The sequence below is a fragment of the Loxodonta africana genome, chromosome 18, assembly GCF_030014295.1.
Source record: "Loxodonta africana isolate mLoxAfr1 chromosome 18, mLoxAfr1.hap2, whole genome shotgun sequence".
Taxonomy (NCBI): Eukaryota; Metazoa; Chordata; class Mammalia; order Proboscidea; family Elephantidae; genus Loxodonta; species Loxodonta africana.
In genome coordinates this window covers 34,206,241-34,221,904 of record NC_087359.1, presented here as the reverse complement: position 1 = coordinate 34,221,904, position 15,664 = coordinate 34,206,241, and the positions used below count along the sequence as shown (strand labels likewise).

General features: G+C 55.0%; 1 protein-coding gene across 3 annotated transcripts; it reads right to left on the bottom strand.

Moving 5' to 3' along the window:
* Positions 1-5,816: 5,816 nt before the first annotated feature.
* DHX58 (DExH-box helicase 58) lies at positions 5,817-15,334 on the bottom strand. 3 transcript variants are annotated; one of them, XM_010594460.3, is made up of 12 exons: positions 14,921-15,334; positions 14,511-14,712; positions 13,936-14,126; positions 13,062-13,178; positions 12,368-12,494; positions 11,972-12,163; positions 10,949-11,202; positions 10,276-10,425; positions 10,025-10,186; positions 8,061-8,251; positions 6,956-7,052; positions 5,817-6,619 (listed from the first exon to the last, which is right to left on the bottom strand). In XM_010594460.3, exons 1-12 carry the CDS (start codon positions 15,086-15,088, stop codon positions 6,434-6,436), a joined length of 2,037 nt encoding a protein of 678 aa, XP_010592762.3. In that variant the 5' UTR covers positions 15,089-15,334; the 3' UTR covers positions 5,817-6,433. The 3 variants fall into 3 exon arrangements, 1 of the variants encoding a protein (XP_010592762.3); XR_010318345.1 differs by having other exon boundaries at positions 6,603-6,619; positions 6,956-7,890; positions 14,921-15,333; XR_010318346.1 differs by lacking the exon at positions 5,817-6,619 and adding an exon at positions 7,760-7,890 and having other exon boundaries at positions 6,958-7,052; positions 14,921-15,333.
* Positions 15,335-15,664: the final 330 nt, after the last annotated feature.

Sequence of the window (15,664 nt, the reverse complement as noted above, 5' to 3'; positions counted from 1 at the left end):
GCCCTGCTCCAACATCTCCCAGGCCAGAGCCAAAGCCCCAAAGTTCTCAACAGAGGAGCAGGAGGGAGATGAGCCAACACCTGTCCTCCCCAGGTCTGACATTCCCTCCCTTCTTCTTGCCTGGCAGGGGAGGGTCCGACGTGATGATGGCCTCCAGATGCTTTGTCACCTTCTACACACCCAGAGACGCTCAGCTGTCCCGTTCCCCTGGGACTCCTCAGGAGCGTAAGACACAGAGACACACCCAGACTTAGAAGCAGAGATGGAGAGAAGTAAAGATAGAAACATAGACACAGAAAAACAGAAATAGAGAGAGACTCACACAATCAGAGACACAGAGCCAGAGAGACAAGGAGAGAGACTAAGGAGAGAGAATGTACGTGTGTGTGTGCGTGTGCGTGTGCGTGTGCGTGTGTGTGTGTGTGTGTGAAAGAGAGAGAGATTGGGACAGAGGGGAGAAGGAGAGAGGGAGGGACAGAAGGAGAAGGAAGGGGGAGAGAAAGACTGAAAAAGAAAAAGAGACAGACGCACAGAGACAGAAGAAAAGGGAAGGGAAATGAGAAAGAGGAGGCAGGAGAAGAAGAGAGACAAACGGAAGGCCTAGGGCATGGGGAAGGACAGAGACAGCCCACAGAGGACACAGAGACAGGCACACTTACAGGCTGAGGAACAGAAAGAGGCTCACAGAGAACTCAACAAGCACGGACAGACCAAGAGGAGACTCAGGACCTGCAGACACTCCCCTCGGGGATTTGGAGTACTAAACGCTGAGCCCGTGGGGTTTGTGGGAAGTCCCAGGAGGGCAGCACAGCTGCCTCCTGTCCCCAACGCTGAATGGCTGCAGGCACCTGGCCCCCGGCCACCCTCCAGTAAGCCAACCTCGAGCCGCTGGAGCTGGTGGGTCACCCAAGGTGAATGAAAAGTCACCAACCAACAAGGGAGAGTGAGACCGTGATGGTGGTGAGGACATAGTGGTCTGCAAACCGCTTATGTTAGCAGGGTGGGTCTGCAAGGGCAGTCCCACCCCAGACTGCACTGGAAGCAGGCTTCAGGAGTGTGAACTGTGTGTGTGTGAAAGGGACAGTGTGTGTGTGCACATGTCTCCAGTTCCATCAAGCACCTCACAGCACTCATGAGGCCAAGGTAGCAGGCTTAATCCTCAAACAGCCCAGTCAGGATGAGGGAGTCCAACACCACAGAAAGGCTGCGTGCCTCTCTCCTTAACAGACGGTGTGCCCAGGTGCCACAGGGCACTCAACTAGAGTCAAGGCCAATGTGCCACTCATTCCCACCTGGGCCGATCCCCACTGCCTGGCCAGCTGGCCCACACTCTTCTCCATCCAAAGTCCAAGATCCAAACTCACGGGAGGGCCCACATTGCAGACACACAGCCTGCTTCCTGGCTGCTTCCACTGAGAGGGGCAGCTGGAGAGATACGGGGCCCAGCCTTGTCTTCCCACAGTCTGACTTCCATCCCTCCTGCTGCTGCAGCCCTGTTTAGCCCCCTCCTTGCTATAGGGTCACTATGAGCCAGAATCCACTCGAAGGCAACAGGTTTTGCTCCTTGGATGCAGTGAGGGCCCACACCCAGGCCACGCCCAGGAGATAAGCCACCTCTCTCCTCCTACCCCTTCCCTCTCAAGTATATCAGGACATTTTAAAAAGCTGTTCCAATTTTGGGGTAGAGAATGAGGTCAGGAGGCCCATGGGGGTACTGCTTGTTGGTGACAGCTGACAGTCTTCACTTCACCTTGAAACTCCTTCCTGGCACAGGCAAGCATATCCTAAACCCAGTTTTATAGGGGAGCTGCTATCTTGGGGGACAGGGAGAGACCCCAGCAAATGGCAGTTCAGTCATAAACCCAGCTAGGCCCATCCCTAACATTTGCAGGGCCCAGGGCAAGAAGGCAAACGGAGAACCACACGTACCTCTCTAAATACTTATGTTATAAATCAAGCTAACAAACTGTTAAATAAAATACGTTCTAACCTCCTACCATGACAAATACACCTTCATAACAACCTGGAAGACTAGGTTAAATTTAGATTTGGATTTAGATTTCTCTGACTCCTGGGAGCTGTGCACCAGCATGATGCTGAGTAGGGAGAGGCAGCTACCCTGTGGCCACCCTGGGCCCTGCCCAGCACCCCCTTCCCTGTGCACTACAGAGGGCACCCATACATGAGTGTGGACAACTAGCCTACACTTCCTCGTCCCATCCACATGCCCTGAAAACAGCCGCCCCCTGGCCATCCCTCAGGCCCAGGGAAGCACAAACTAGAGGCACAATGCGCCCTAAGGAGGACAGATGAAGGGAATAGGTTTCTGCAGGTCTGGAGCAAGCTGGGCAGGGACCTAGATCTCACCTGGGCAGGGACCTCAGGAGTCACAGGTATCACAGGCTCCCGGAAGGCTCCGTTGACTCCTCACCCCACAGGGAAAGGAGTGGCTGGAGAAGCCCAGAGCAAAGCCCTTGAAAGCACTCAGGGCTGGGGCACCAACTTTGCCCAGGTTTAAGAGTGGTGTTGGGCCCAGCCTTCCCAGGCAGTCTCCAGACCTCAGGCCTGGGACTGAAGCTGCCTTTCCATTGGATGGCAGCTCGGACAATCCCCAACCAGGAAGTTCAGCCACTTGTATTATTTATCTTCCTGGGAAATTTTAGTGCAGCTTGATCCCAACTTCTGGATTTCTGGAGGTGGGCAGGGCAGGGAAGTGATGACAATGAGGCGTTTTTTTCAGGCTGGGTCTCCAAGCCAGAGCTGGCTCCACTGAGGCACAGTTCCAAGTGGGCTCCTGCTACCACTGGTCCCTGCCGGGTGGGAATGTCCCCCCACCCCAGAGACAAAGGGTGAGACAAACAAGAGGACTCAGAGAGAGAGCGAGGGGCCCTGGACAGCCCAGACACACGCAGCCCAGCTGAGATCTAGGGACCAGCAGGGGCCAGGGGCTGGGGGCAGTGGGTGAAGGGCATTGCTCTCTCTGGCCAAGTTTGAAAAAAACTTCCACCCCCCCACCCCACCCCCCACAGATCAGCTTTGCTGTCCTACGCACACAGAGATACTTACACTTGTTGAGCCCTCACCAGGCACCAGGCACTGTCCTAAGCGCCCTACGTGCGTATTCTCGTTTAATCCTTGCAGCCACTCTATGAGGTGGGTTCTATTATTATCCCCATTTTACAGGTGAGGAAGGAAACTCAAAGAGGTAACTTGTCACACAGTAGGTAAAGGAGACAGGGCTCAGGTCTACCTCGCCCCCGAATCCACACTCTTTCCACTACAGCAAATTGCCTCCCAGAAGCAAGAAGCTGGCACAGAAACAGAAGGGGTGAAGGTCAGATATGAGAAAGAACTTCCTGGCAATGCTGGTGTGTGATGGGAGGTGACAATGGGCTGGAGAATCTAGACAGATATGGACACTTCCCTCCATATACCTCTGTCTGCCCAAAGGCTTGTGATGATCTCTGGAAGGCCCTGGGGTCCAGGCTGGATCCAGATGGTAACATCCTGGCCTCCCCTTGTCCCACAGTCCAGGGTCCTCTGCTGTACCTCAACCCAGCCCCAAGGCCCAAAGATTGCCTTTCCTTTGTGGCTCAGAACGCTAAGCATCACATTTGAGCTGGCAGCTCAAGATCTCTTCTTCCAGGAAGTCTTCCTTGAGGTTCCGAGAGCAGGTCCCGGGTCCTAAAGCCAAGTTCCAACTCAGAGGGTGCAAATGTGTCCCACGTCTATGAGTTCTAACAAGTATGTGAACACATCTGTGATCACCTCCTTCATGACACAGAAAAGACCTAAGCAGTCCCCAGGCTTTCTGGACACCCAGGGCACTTGGACAATGCCCTGCTCTTCCAGCCTCCTCCCCTGCACACATTTGTACCCAGGGAGAATTGATGCAGGTGCCCAGGGGCTCACCTGAAAGCCCAGGCCCCAGCTCAGGTATGCAGCCACTCTTAGCTCATTCGCCCACAGAACAGAAGACGTTTGGTCGACCCATCACTCCCTACCGCGAGTGAAGATGCTGTAGATGAGTGAAGACGAGGCACCGGGTGCACCGAAGTCAGTAAGGTCCCCTTACTTCGGAGACCTCTTAGTCGCTTTCCTCAACCTGTTCTCCGTAGCCCCGTCTCTAATGCCCGACTCTGTTCTTTCCCACCCCTAGGAGCCAACTCCTGCTTCTGGGAGAGCCAGCCGGAACCCTCTAAACTTCCCAGCGTCGGTACGCAGAGCCAAGATAGGATTGTCCTCATTGTCCCTGAGGATTCCCCGGTTTTAAGAAAAGGGGACAGAATAGGTAGAAGCGGCTGCCTTGCTCTCCCACCTGTCCTCAAGGTCCTCGGCGCGCCCCAGCCCGAGTCGCTGGCTTACCTGCGGGGCAGAGACGGAGCCCGCCGCGGCCACCTGCTCTCGCTCTCCGGAGCGCAGCGGCTTGGGTCTGGCGGAGGGGCGGGGCCCGGCTCGGGGCGGGGCTTGGGAGGCAGCAGAGCCCCTCCCCTCCCTGGGTCTCCGCCGGGTGGGGCGGGCTGGCTGATTTGGGTAGGGAGGGAGGAGGGAGCATCCGGGCCACTAGGGAGGGTCGGGAGCACGGTTTTTCCGAGGGCTGGGCAGCTACGACACCTGGGACTTGAGGACCTCCTGAAATTCCCTCCTGCATGAATCCTGCCCACGTGCCCTGGAGCCAGTAGCCCTGTATGGAGACCCCTCACAGGAAGAAGAGAGTCCAGAAACCTCTCCTGGCCCAGTACCCCCATCTGAGTTCCCGTCTCGGTAAAGCTCTCCCAGCCTGGTAGAGTGGCTGGGAGATAGGACACCCCCCACCACCAAAGGCAGGGTCCATGTCCAGTGGCCAGCTGTGTAGAGACTTAGACCGCTGGGGCGGCGGGGGTGGTGGCGAGACCATTATGCTCAGTCTCCCAGCAACACGCACCCCCTCCACCCTCAACGCCAGCTCAGGTCCCTCAGCTGTCACTGTCTAGCCCTGGAATGTCAGGCGTCTGGATTCCGTGCGTCCAGCCACATTCAAAGCCACTGAGTTTAGCATCCCTGGGCCTCTGGCCCCTCCCTCTGCCCCCAGTCGCTAATTTTATTGACCTGTAAAAGGCACGTTGCTGGCAAGTGGGATAATAACTGAAAGACAAGGGGCCCGGGAGATGGAGCTGGAACAGGAAGGAGGAGAAGGGCTGCTCCTGGGGTTCAGGGCCAAGGGACAATGGGAGATTAGGAGGAAGGAGGGCCCTGAGCAAAGGTGTATACATCTCCCAGGGATGTAGGCCAAAAAGACTCCTATTGGAATTTTAGCCCTCAAACAAAATGCTGATTGAAAGAGGATGCTGGGGGAAAGGAGGATGCATTGTTTTCCATCCACCCTGAGGCAAAACCAAGGATGCAGCAGGAGGGTAGGAGGTTAGATGGCAGGAAGGACTGCTATCCTACTCTCAAATCTCTGCCCTAACCCCCTCCTTTCCTCTTGAAGGTGACTCCTTTCTGCTGGGCCTTCTGACTACAGAAATAGCCCTTTCCCTAAAGAATCAACCTAGATCTTGCCTTTCTTTTTCTTTCTTGTGAAAATGAGAACAGAAAATCTAGGCCTTTGCAATTCCCCTCACTCACATGCCTACCTGAGCTCCTGAGCCCACCTCTCAAATCCTGGGACTGCAACCCAGGGAGGACAACCTGGAAATTAGGGTAGGATGAGAGGGGGATATTAGGATTGGGGCCTATTATAGGGTGGAGGGGGCAGAATAGTCTCACATTCATGAGGACCTCAATTTAGACTTTTGATGCTCTTTCCAAGTAAGGTTATACATATAGCCATAAAGAAGAATGTTAAAAATTTATTATTAGAAATAAACCACAAAGCAGATCAGGGGAGGGGCAGGAGGTAGGGATTACAACGAGGCATGAGGAAACGGTTAATGGTGACGGCCAAGTACATTATCTTGATTGTGGAGGAGCATACATATGTTAAAACTTACCTAACTGCACTTTAAATGTATCAGTTTATTTGATGTCAATTATATCCACGAAGCTTTTTTTAAAATACTGTAAATTAGCTATCCCATTTTTTTCCATTTCTCTATTTTTAATTCATGAGGAGCGTCAATAAATGAAAGTGATGATGGGAGAAATGGGTTGACAAGGGGTCAACGGAAACTGTTGTGATTCTTAGTACAGCGTGGTGACCCCCTGCCTCAGTTTCCCCCCAACGCCATCCAGTGCATAGGAAAGTGGGTGTCAAGCAGGGCTGTGGCCCTCCAACTGCTTCTTCAGTGAGGGCGCCGGAGCTAGCCTGGCTGTCCAGGGCTCGACAGCACAGAGCCCAGAGTTGGTGACTCAGGAGCGGCCTGGACCCAGGCTTTGCCTGGGGAAAGATGGCACCTGCTGCAGACTCTACTGCCCTCTGCAGCCTGAGGCTGGCACTGCAGCGACAAGGTGGTCAGTTCAGAGACAGGTCCCGGAGGTTCTGAGCACAGTGCTGCACATAGTCGAAGTCGGGCACAAGGAAAGGCACGCAGGACCACTTCTTGGCCTGCAGCCGCCCACGCGGGGTCTCAAGCAGCATGCTGCGGACTCGGAGCACTGGTAACTTCACTGACTTATAGATTATTTGCAGACCCCAGGGCTGGAGGTGGGACAGAGAGGGCAGAGTATGGGCCTCTGCCCCGCAACTGGGCTTTTCTCCTTGAGTTAGGGCTCTACGAATGGGGGGGCTGTGTGTCCCATCTCAGACTGAGAGCTACCTCCTCCATCACATAGTGAGCTCCCTAAGACAGAGACTGAACCACCCTTCTCAGACCAGGGGCTCATGAGGCAGGGCGTGGACATTACCCTCAGACCTGGAACTCCTGGGGCAGGACTGTCTCCCCCATCTCACTGGGAGCTCCCGGAGGGCATGGGCCTCCTCCCTCAGACTCAGGGCTGAGGATATTAGGGCCTGAAACACAGCCCAAGTACTCACCTCCCCACAGTTCCTGCAGCTAATGGCACCCCCAGGGCTCCAGTCCCTGAAGTCTCTGTCTATGACCACAGGTGCCTGGGAGACAGTGTAGTAGATCCTGGAAAGGAATGGGGGTGGCTACATGGGTGAACCCTCATGGACCTTTCAGACCCAGATCTCATGCCCTCCTGCTTGCTGAGTCTCTTCCTGGGCCTTGGGCCTTTCTGCCTCCCAGGAGTCAAGAGGCACAGGGGCTTCCCAGGGCCAGAAAATCCAATCTTCAATATGTCTGCCTGTGCTGCCTCCCCCCTAGCCTGCACTGGCCAAGTTCAGGCCTCAGCATAACTCACCTGCATAATATCAACAGCCTCCAACTGGATGTCCCTACTCTTTACTCCCACCCCCAATTCATCCTTCCACCAACTGCTGGAGTGATCTTCTAAAAATGCAAATATGCTAAACTTTCAGGTCTAACCTTCAAGATCCTCCATAGGCTAATGTGTCTTCCTTCTGAATCTCACCATTGACAACCCCTTCCACTCAGGTCAACTGGAATGACTCCTGTCTTTTTGCTTTCCATCACCCTTGCCTATACTCATCTTCTCATTTTTTTATATCCAAAGCCAGCCCATCCTCTGAGACCCAGTTGAAATGCTACCTCCTCAAATGAGAGAACCTGGGTGAAAATCACTGGCACAGTGCCTGGCACATAGTAGGTACCTAATGAAGTTATTTAATGAATGAATGAGGAACAAAGGTTTTGTGAAGGGGAGATGATTATCCCCTAGAGAACAGAGGTCCTCAGAATATGTAGGACCAAAGTACCTGGTACCCCTTGTAGTCCCTCAGCATTGGGTGTCCTGAATTCTAGCTCTTGCTCAACCACACAGTGGCTGTGGAGGTTGGACAAGTCACTTAGCCTCTCTGAGCTTCATTTTCCTCACCTGTAAAACAGGCTGTGACAAAACGCTGTCTAACCAGACTGCTGTGAAAACCCCAAACCAGGACTTATTAAAATGCTCTTCAGCCCCCCAAACTCTTAAGAACTGGCTAGGTGGGGCAGTCTCAGTCCCCCATCCCACCACTCCCTCGCCTTCATCCCGACAGCCCCTTCCATGGGTCTCACGAGAAGTTGGGGTTCACGTTGACATGGTGGGCACCCTCCACCTTCCGCAGGTCACTCCCATGGCCCACGGGCACCGAGCAGTTGATGCAGAAGAGCCGCACATGCTCTGCCAGGAACTGCTGCCGCCGGCTTGACTGCTGCTCTGCCTGGGCTGCCCGCTTGACCAGGGCTGCCCGCTGTAGGTCCCGGATCTGTGGCGAGAGGGAACATCTGGGCATGGCTGGGGCCCGAGAGACGCAACCCCAGGAATGCCCCCAGAGGGACAACCAAAAATCAAAACCTGCTGCCGCTGAGTTGATTCCAACTCAGAGTGACTCTACAGGACAGAGCAGAACTGCCCCTTAGGGTTTCCAAGGAGTGGCCGGTGGATTTGAACTGCTGACTTTTTGGTTAGCAGCTGAGCTCTTAACCACTGCACCTCCAGGGCTCTAAACCAAAAAACCAACCCCGTTGCAGTCCAGTCAATTCCGACTCCTCCAAAAGACTCCCAAATTTCCTCAGATCATTTGTCGCCAGAAAGGACATTTCTTAAACCCCTGTCACTTTTGCAGAAAAAGATCATTGTGAGGCGGGATGTAGACAGCTATGGGAGGGAGTAAGCTTTCCAAATTATCTATATCCCCTCTTTGGAGTTGTTGTTGTTAGGCGCCGTCGAGTCGGTTCCGACTCATAGCGACCCTATGCACAACAGAAGGAAACACTGCCTGGTCCTGAGCCATCCTTACAATCATTATGCTTGAGCTCGTTGTTGTAGCCACTGTGTCAGTCCATCTCGTTGAGGGTCTTCCTCTTTTCCGCTGACCCTGTACTTTGCCAAGCATGATATCCTTCTCCAGGGACTGATCCCTCCTGACAACATGTCCAAAGTATGTAAGACGAAGTCTCGCCATCCTTGCTTCTAAGGAGCACTCTGGCTGCACTTCTTCCAAGACAGATCTGTTCACTCTTTTGGCAGTCCATGGTACATTCAATATTCTTTGCCAACACCACGATTCAAAGGCATGAATTCTTTTTTGGTCTTCCTTATTCAATGTCCAGCTTTCACATGCATATGATGAGATTGAAAATACCATGGCTTGGGTCAGGTGCACCTCAGTCTTTAGGGTGACATCTTTGCTTTTTGACACTTTAAAGAGGTCTTTTGCAGCAGATTTACCAATGCAATATGTCATGTGATTTCTTGACTGCTGCTTCCATGGCTGTTGATTGTGGATTCAAGAAAAATTAAATCCTTGACAACTTCAGTCTTTTCTCTTGTTTATCATGATGTTGCTTATTGGTCCGGTTGTGAGGATTTTTGTTTTATGTTGAGGTGCAATCCATACTGAAGGCTGTGGCCTCTGATCTTCACTAGTAAGTGCTTCAAGTCCTCTTCACTTTCAGCGAGCAAGGTTGTGTCATGTGCAACTCTGAAGAGTTTCGTGCAAAGCTGCTTCTTTGAATCTGACATGAGTCAGACAGATCACCCCGGAGAGGGTGAACGTACATTTTTTTTTGCTCAAACTGGAATAGTTTTGAGAGCAAAAGGGGGCATCACTAATAACTACGCTGGGACAATAGGAGTAAACAAGGAGTATCCTGGGCAAGGCTGGCGGCTGGTGACCCTGCCTTGGGGGGATCTGCTCTAAGTCCCGGTTCTGGACTTACTCTTTATATGCATCTTTGCTTTTTTCCCCTAGCCTGGCTCCAAAATGGCTGTAAGGTGGCTTTCACAGACACAGAGTATCTGGTGACAAGGATAAATTAAAAGCCCTGCACAAGGCCTGTTCCCAAAGCCCCTTGGAGACCAGCCATTGTCTTCCCTGGCAGCTCCACCCCTGGTCTCACCCCTCCCTCCATTCAAACATTCCCCAGGTTGGGCCAACTTAGCTTCAAGAAGAAGGAGGAAGCAGGCGGGTAGTATGAAGCCAGGGAACTGTCCCTCAGCCCCAAACCTCCCTAGGGCCCACAGGCTGCCCAAAGACCTTGGCCTGGTACTCAGCCTGGTCCATCTTCTGTACAGCTGCCACGGCTCGCTCCATCAGGGCCTCCAGCGCCTCGTTGGTCAGCTCCCGCCGCAGCTCTCTACTGCCCTTGGCTGCCACAAATGAGTACACACTCTCCCCAGCCCGGGCACGGCCTCTCGCCTGGGGAGGGGGAAAAAGGAGGGGCCGGTGGGACTGGGGTTCCATGAAGGATCCTTCAAGGTCTCTTGCGGGGGGGAGGGTGTGGGCACCTGGACCATGGAGATCTCGTTGGTCAGGAGTCCGTAGCGCACCACCACATTGCAGTGGGGGATGTCCAGCCCCTCCTCGGCCACACTTGTGGCCACCAGGAGGTTCAGGGTGCCAGCTCGGAACTTCCGGATCACCTCCTGCTGGTCCCTCTGGGGCAGGGGAGAAGATAGGGGAGAGAAGGTACATGAAGGGGACTCAGGCCTACCTGCCAGCCTAGCCTTTCTTGATTCAACCCCTTTACTCATAATCTTGGCCCCTCTCCCTAGGTACCCTAAGCCCCACCCCTCTCCCCAAGTACTCCCAGGATCTTGGCCACCTTCCCAGAGGACTATCCAGTCACTATTTCCCTTAAGGATCCCTAAGAGTTCCTTCCCTTCTACTCTAGGAACTCCCAGACCTTATTCTCCTCAAGGCAGCCAGGTCCCTGATCCTCTGCCCTGAGGAACTGTATTACCCACCTCTTCTCCCCAAAGACCCCCAAACTGGGGGGGACCTTCAGCACTGGGAACATCAGTGTTCAGCCCTCTCCCCCAGCCCTCTGCCCTAGGGATATTCAGTCCCCCCTCTCTCCCGGGGTCCCCCTGTCCTCATCTCTCTGCACTGGAGACCCTATCCCCTCCTTCTCCTCCAGGGAAGTCCCTCAACCCCAGCCCTTTTCCCCAAAACCCACACCTGGGTCATGTGGATCCTCTGGCTGCTGTTCCCTGCCCCAATGAGCAGCTGGGCCCTGATGTCCACCGTCTGCAGTCCCGGCTGCTGCTGGAGCCAGAGCTGCAGCGAGTGGGCGCTCTGGCGGGTGCGGGTGAAGATGATACCCCGGGGGTCATCGGGACTTCCAAATTGTTTCTGCAGGATCTGTTCCAGCAACTCCAGTTTCGGGTTCTCTGGGCCATGAGTGGCCAGGCGCACCAGCTCATTTTTGTGAGCTGCCAGCAAACCAGAAACAGAGACATAGGACTCAGGCCTGAGGGTGGGTGGGGCACTGGGGGGCTCACGGGGATAGGGGTGCAGGAGTGAGGGAGGGTGAGGCAGAGAATATCTGCTCCTGCCCAGGTCTCCATTAGAGAGCACCAAGCCCATGCATAAGGACACCCTCTGCTCTGCTCTGCTCTGCCTCAAGGCCTGCCCTACTCCAGGGCCTACACAGTATGGAGTCCTTCATTCACATACCTCAGACATGCACCCCCTTCAACCTAACAGGCTGACCCTTGACTTTTCCACCCTGGCCTCTGCCACCCAGGATGGACTCTTGATCTTGGGTCTCTTCAGAAAGGTCCCTGACCGCCAGCCTGTGATGAGGCCTCCAGCCTCCAATTTCACCCTCTGATGGCCTCATTTTCCCAGTCTAAAGGACTTTCAGGGACACTTCCAGTTAAATGATTTTTAAAAATCTTTCCCAATAATGGAAACCCTGGTGGTGTAGTGGTTAAGTGCTACGGCTGCTAACCAAAGGGTTGGCAGTTCGAATCCGCCAGGTGCTCCTTGGAAGCTCTATGGGGCAGTTCTACTCTGTCCTATAGGGTCGTTACGAGTCGGAATCGACTCAATGGCACTGGGTTTTGGTTTTGCCAACAATGTGAATTAGTTTTCACATTTATGCAATCCTTGACAAATGGGGAAGTAAATTTTTTGTTATACCCCCAACCTTGACTTTTGGTTCGAAAAACCGCTCATCTAGTCCTTTCCGTGCCTCACCATCAAACAGCAGCAGCAGCCAGCGCTCGGCATTCAGCACCTGGATCTTAGTGGCGCGCTCCCTGTCGTAAAAGTCCCTCAGCGTGTTCAGGGCGTCCACAGCGCGGACGGTGTCGTGGATGAGCAGCGCATCGTTGTAGCGCCGCAAGTGCAGCGCGCACACTCGCCGCTCCTGGAGCCCGGCCTCAGCCGCTGCAGGTAAGGGCGCAGGTCTCAGCCCACCGCTCCCGGTTCCGCCCCCACACCCCGCCCCTCCAGGCCCTGCCCCTGGACAGCTGAGCTCCACCCCCTCAGGGCTTGCCCAGGCAGGCCCCGCCCGATACGACTCTGTCCTTGGAGGAAGGCCCCATGCCGATGCCCCCCTCCCCTCGCCCTCGCGCAGGCATCCCCTCTCACCCGCCTGGCTCAGTTCCACCACCTGCTGCTCGTACGTCTGCGTCCCGAAGTCCTGGCTCAACTCAGGCATCTCCAGGTAGTCGTGGATTTGGCCCATGAGCTTCTTCACCAAGTTCCCAAACGGGTCCTGAGCGGAAGAAGTCAGGGCGTGAGGAGATACCCATGCACACCCAGTGCAGGTGCTGACCCCCTGTGACTTGGTGCCGCTCCTGCCGTCACTGTCTCTCATCCGAGAGGAGGGAGCTCCGGCTGGGGTGTGAGAGAGTTCTGGCTGGAGGCAGGGGCCAGGTTCAGTCTCCACGTACCCTTGGGCAAACGGCCTCCCTGCTCTGGCCTGGGCACGGTGGGGTCTTGTTCTTTCCCAGCTCTGTCATAGCAGACGCCAGCAGCACACGCACGGCAGGAAAGTGCTTGGTACAGCCTCAGCACAAAGTGCCCCTGCTTTGTGGTTTGCAAAGCACTTGACAGTGTGTCCAGAGCCCTGGCAGACACCACAGTGACTTCTGAGTCAACTGCAACAGCAGGCTGTGGGCATGGCTTGTACCTGACCCATTTCACAGGATGGGGAAATAGAGGCTTAGAGACATAAGGCAATCACTTGAAGTCACAGAGATAGTTAGGGGCAGAGTCAGGCCTCTACCCAGGTACCCTAACTTCACACCAGACCCCACCCTCACCTCCTACCCCCATTCACCTGGCTGCGCTCTTGGCAGAGATCATACTGTTTGCAGGGCTGGCGGGTGTGCTCCTGCAGCTGGGGGTGGTGCTCCTGGGGTGACATGATGCGCCACGTGTCCAGGTTAGCACAGAGCTGGGGGCAACAGAGAGGAGCTCACTGGAATGGGAGGTGTGGGAACAATAGGCGGAGCTTTGGGGCAGGATGGGTCCCACTTGAGGAAAGGGAAGCCTGGGGGCAGGCCATTGGGGCTGGGGATTCATTCATTCAACAAATATCTATTGCTCGCTCTCTTTGTGCCAGGCACCGTTCTAGGCACTGCGGCCATGGAGGAACTTAGAATGGAGTTGGGGAGACATGATAAACCAGTAAAGAACAGAGTGAGAGCATTTCAGATAATGCTGAGAGCTCTGAGGAGACTAAAACTGGGTGATATGATAGAGTGCAGTGAAGGTGATCAGAGAGCAACTTCGAAGAGGTGACGTTTAAGATGCTCCTGACTTTCACTTGTTCCTAGCCAGGTAAAGTTCAGGGGGAAAGGCATTCCAGGCAAAAGGAATGGCAAGTACGAAAGGGAGAACAAGCCTGATCTGTTTAATATACAGAAGGAAGGCCAGTATAGCTGTAGCACGAACAAGGTGGAGAATGCAGAAAATGAGGTTGGAGAGGTAGGCAGGGGCTAGACCACGTGGGACTTTGTAAGCTGGAGTAAACAGTTCGGAGTTGATTCTAAGTGCAACAAGAAGCCACTGGAGGCTGGGCCTTAGGTGAGGAAGGGGCCAACCCTGCCAGAGGGAACAAGGGTAAAGCTGGTGGGGGAAGGGAAGGGGCAGGGTGGCCAGGGAGGTCCCTGGTGGGCCTGGTGATGGGAGGGTTATAGGGGCCAGCTGACCTGCAGGACATGGTCGATTGCTCCACTAAGCATGGAGGCCCCACCAGTGCCTGGGGAGGCTGTGAGACCCAGCACCTGGGGCAGGGGCTGCACCCTCCGGAGTTTATGCTCTAGGTACCGGCTCAGGATGATGTTGTAGACTGTGTCTTTGTGTGTGTGGTGACACTCGTCCACCACAAGCAGGGAGAAGTCTGAGGACAGGCACATGGGGGAAAGTGTGACTTATGTTTACAAAGCCCTTCCTCCCATACCCAGTAACCCAGTGCTTATGTAGTCCCCACAGCTCATCTGAGAATTCCTTCCTCCCTTCATGATTCTCTGCCCAGCCTTCAGGGAACGAGCTAGGTGGGGGATGATACACCTCCATTTTACAGATTAATAAACTGAGACACAACTAGGGGAAGGGACTTGCCCAGGATCCTGCACAGGAGCCAGGTTTGTTTCCACGAGAGTGTATGCTAGGGGTTAGTGACTAGGGAACCCTCCCTCCCACAAAAACAAGGAAAAGGTGCCCTGGGATTGGCAGGCAGGGCTGCCCCAGGTGCTCACTCTCTGCCCCCTGCCATAGCTCTCACCATTGAGCTCCACGTGTTCCTCCTCCTCGGAGCTGGTCAGTGCCATCTGCAGCAGCTCAGCTGTGCAGATGAGCAAGTCATGGCTACGGGCCTGGTGTCCGAAGCCAGCCCTTGGTCCCATGGCCCCACTCAGGGTTGCTATGGCCCAGCGTCCACCCAGCATGCGGCTAAACTCCTCATGATGCTGGGTCACCAGGTGCACCTGAGGTTGGGGAATGAGACAGGAAGGGGAAGCAGGATCAGGGGTCAGAGGTTTGAGGAGGAGGCAGGGTGGCCCCAGGGCATGGCTAGGGACTGGAGTGGGGTAAGAGCTGAGCTGAGGGATGGCCGCAGCAGCTCTGGTGTTCTGGAGGGCTCTGAGAGGCACCCAAGGAGCTGAGGCCCCACAGAGGAGAGGGCAGGTCACTCACCCTGTTGACCAGTACAACCACCTTGGCTTTGTCCACAGTCTCTAGATGTCTCTTGGCCACATAGGCAGCTGCCCGGGTCTTCCCAGCGCCCGTGGGCAGCCATATGATGATATTCTTGCCCTCCAGGGCTGGCATGATCACCTCCCACTGGTAAGGTCGCAGCTCCATTGTGGGTGTGGCAAGGACTCAGACTCACTGGCCCTCCCGGCCCCCTTAAAGCTGCCCTTCCGCCCCCCCCAACCTGCGCCCAACCCGGCCTGGGGAAGAGACCTCCCTTTCCTCAGGAGCTATTTGGCTTGAGGGGGCAAGGCAGGGCACTCCCAGCAGCCCCCAGGAGCATGCTCTGGCTAAGAGGGTAATAGAGACTACACCTGCACCGCCGGGCTGGCCACGGGCAGCTCGGCTCAGCTTAGCCTGGATGCCGCTGGGCTAAGCTCAGAGATAGGAATCGGAAACTGAAACTCAGGGGAGGAGCCAACGGGGGAGGAGCCAGCGGGACCTGGTCCCTGCCCCGGAAGAAACAAGCGTTTTGGGGTGGGGGACAGAAATGCTGCTGGCAGGGTGGCACTCTTCCTCCTGTGTCCTGGTATGCCCGCCCCCTTTAGAGCCGGTTGTAACCCTGTCCTCTCCAGGTTACTGGCTAGGGTTAGCCTGGCTGAGCTTCCGCCCTGTTGAAGCCTGGAAGAGGAAGAAGCGGTGGGTTGCAGCCAGGGAGGTCCCACTGCCCCAGGAGCTCAGGACTGG

Excerpts from the sequence above, each read along its gene's own strand:
- DHX58 (XM_010594460.3), bottom strand. The coding sequence starts at position 15,088 with ATGGAGCTGCGACCTTACCAGTGGGAGGTGATCATGCCAGCCCTGGAG. Across the intron at positions 12,495-13,061 it reads TCTGCCAAGAGCGCAGCCAG|GACCCGTTTGGGAACTTGGT; the intron begins GTGAATGGGGGT and ends TCTTCCGCTCAG. Across the intron at positions 11,203-11,971 it reads GCTGCTGCTGCTGTTTGATG|CTCACAAAAATGAGCTGGTG; the intron begins GTGAGGCACGGA and ends GTTTGCTGGCAG.